The following is a 2,759-nucleotide window of genomic DNA, read 5'->3' on the forward strand; positions in this document are numbered from 1 at the left end:
TGACATGGCCTCTAGTATGCAACTATCATATCACCATCTATTTAACAAAACCAAAACCACCACCATAGAGTAAAGTGCAAATAAATCAAATCACCTTCAAAATATCTAACTCAACATTCTTCTAACTCATCATCAGTCTTTTTCTCTAGATCTTCCTCCCCTCAAAGAAAAATAAAACCATTTGTTTTCTGCTGCTCTCAAACCAGCAGGTTGTAATGCAGTCTACTTCATCATATGAACATCAACCAAGACTAAAACATAACCCAAAAACATCAACATTAGACTAACAATGTTTGAGGCTTTACCATTTGTGTTGTGTTCGGGAGGGATTTCCCCGGTCGTCGTGTCATTTTGTGTGTAAAAGATGTAATCTATGGTTATAGCAAGTGTTCAAGTTTCAAACAGTAGAAGGTCTCCAGTACAACAGGAAATCCAAGGACAAATGCAAGTTTTTTTTTTTTTTTTTTCTATTTTGATTTCATATGGCACACATATGTCTTTGATGATAAAGGACAGATATATGAATCTTTTGATCTTCATAAACACAACATCAGAAAAGAAAAGGTATTGACATTTAAGAGTCTATAGAACCTTATTGGACATGGCGTTTTTAAAAACCGAGCAATGAACACGAACATCTATCCGCCTCATCCGTAAATTTGATGTCTTGAGGGTTCAAATTGAAATATGGATTTGTGAGGTTTGGTGTAAGTTCCATAATATGCATTGTTCAGTTCTTGATCTTGCTCATTCTTTATTCCATTTGCAGCAATCCCAGATGGGAACGACACAAGATGATCACCAAAATTAGATCCTAAACCAAGCAGCCCCCCATCGCTGGATTGGTTCCAATCGAACAAAAGCTTTTGATAGCAGGATGCCTTCTGCAGTGAAGGAAGCTTGGAAAGCTGATCCATTGAAGATAACTTCTCATTCTCTGATGCTGTGGCCTCTGTGAGATTAACAGTAGTGATATCATGGATGCTTGGCCTTCTCTTGTCTTTGCCTCCTGAAAGCTGCCTCATGAAGTATTTTTGAGCATGGCTTGCCACTTGAGTAGGAGTCTTGGAGTTCACGAAGTTTCTTGAGATGTTTCTCCAATCACCTTTTCCATACTTCAAAAGTCCCCTTAGAAATTGCCTATAGATAAATAATTTCCATTGCAGGAACACCCTTGTCATATAACAACAAAACAGATTCACAAACAAGACAATAAAACAAAACAACCACTTCAAAAACACCATGATCAAGTTACAATGTTTTGCTTAAGGCTTCAGTATGCAGAAAACCAAACCTACCCATCAATCCAAACAATAAAATATGATATCAGAAAAGTCCACAAATGAAAACTTACTTGTGTTCTTCCTCTGTCCATGGAACTCCTTTCTTCCTTTCATGATCAGAGCCCCTACCAACAGAAGATTTCCTTCTATACACATCGAAATTTCGATCATCAACAAACTCAAATGAAAAAGAAGACGCAAAATCATAACCTGGGATTGGGAATCTCCCAGCTTCTATTTCACAAACATCTTCTTCAAGCTCTCTATATTGCTTAATCACATCCCCCACAGTTTTTCCAGGGATCATTGCAGCTACTTTGAACCATCTATCAGGTGTTTCTTTATCATATATAGCAAGAGCCCTCTCAAACATCTTGTTCTCTTCCTTAGTCCACTTTGTACTTGGATTATCAAGCACAAACCAGGAAGAGCTCGAGAGATGTGAAGATGGATACAGAGTTTCCATTAGTTGTGGCTATGAGAAACTAATTTTTGTGAAGGGTGTGGCTTAAGAGCTCATTTATAAGTCCATTTCGAAAAGGGGTTTTGATTTTGAAGTCAAAAGAAAGGGGAAAGGGAAGAGAAGGGGACGGATACAGAGGCTAAAGGCCAAGAGACATTGAAGCTTTTTTGGGCGATTTTCAAAAAGGAGGCGTTTAAATCGGAATCAATACAAGGGAATCAAGAATCTCCTTTCACAAATGGCTAAAGAATCTTAAAAAAAAAAGAAGAGCAACCCACTTTTCAGAATCGAAAAGAATCATGGGGGAAAAAGAAAAAAAAACAACTAAATCATCCCCATGAGCTCACTGATTATTAGGTTTTTTTTCTTTTCTTTTTCCTTTTCCCCCATTTGTTTAATGGGAAATCGGGTGAATTTCAACACAGAGATTGAAACCCACCAAGCAAATTGAAGTAAGAAAGTGAATAGAAAAATGCAGTGGAAGAAGATGACGAAGGGGATTCGAGAATAGAAAAAAAAAAGGAGGTGATGTAAAGGCGGGAAATAATTCGATTGTTGTTTGATTTGAGAGTAGAGAGAGAGAGAGGAAAGGGAAAGAACAAGTTGGAGCCGAAAGGTAAGGTAAAAGATGAAGTTCTTTGTGTGTACTCACATGGTGGAAATTTGAGTACAGTGATGAAGATTGAAGAAGATGAGCTTTCGTTCAGTGGATGAAGGATGTTTCACTTTCTTTGGGAATCGAAGAAGTTTTTTTTTTTTTTTTTTTTGGGTGTATTGATTGATAATAAGATTTGGAGTTTAATGCTTATCTTTGTCATTCCAATTCTTTGCTATTATTATAATGATTATTTTAGTTGAAATTTGATTTTTGGTCTTTATTTTAGAATTTATTCTATTTTAATAAATCTTAAAATTAACTTTAAATCATATTCTTAAAAAATTCTATTTCTTTAAGTATTTTTTAGCTTTAAAAAATTATTAAAACAAAAGAGATAAATTTTTTAGTACGATCG

General features: G+C 35.6%; 1 protein-coding gene across 2 annotated transcripts; it reads right to left on the reverse strand.

Annotated features, from left to right (window-relative positions):
• Positions 1 to 377: 377 nt before the first annotated feature.
• Positions 378 to 2,522, reverse strand: LOC120081859 (transcription factor DIVARICATA-like). 2 transcript variants are annotated; one of them, XM_039037033.1, is made up of 2 exons: positions 1,355 to 2,522; positions 378 to 1,173 (listed from the first exon to the last, which is right to left on the reverse strand). In XM_039037033.1, the coding sequence occupies exons 1-2, from the start codon at positions 1,747 to 1,749 to the stop codon at positions 648 to 650; spliced, it is 921 nt and encodes a 306-aa protein (XP_038892961.1). In that variant the 5' UTR covers positions 1,750 to 2,522; the 3' UTR covers positions 378 to 647. The 2 variants fall into 2 exon arrangements, with proteins under 2 accessions (XP_038892961.1, XP_038892962.1); XM_039037034.1 differs by having other exon boundaries at positions 378 to 1,140; positions 1,355 to 2,520.
• Between the last annotated feature and the right edge of the window lie 237 nt (positions 2,523 to 2,759).

The sequence above is a fragment of the Benincasa hispida genome, chromosome 7, assembly GCF_009727055.1.
Source record: "Benincasa hispida cultivar B227 chromosome 7, ASM972705v1, whole genome shotgun sequence".
Classification (NCBI taxonomy): Eukaryota; Viridiplantae; Streptophyta; class Magnoliopsida; order Cucurbitales; family Cucurbitaceae; genus Benincasa; species Benincasa hispida.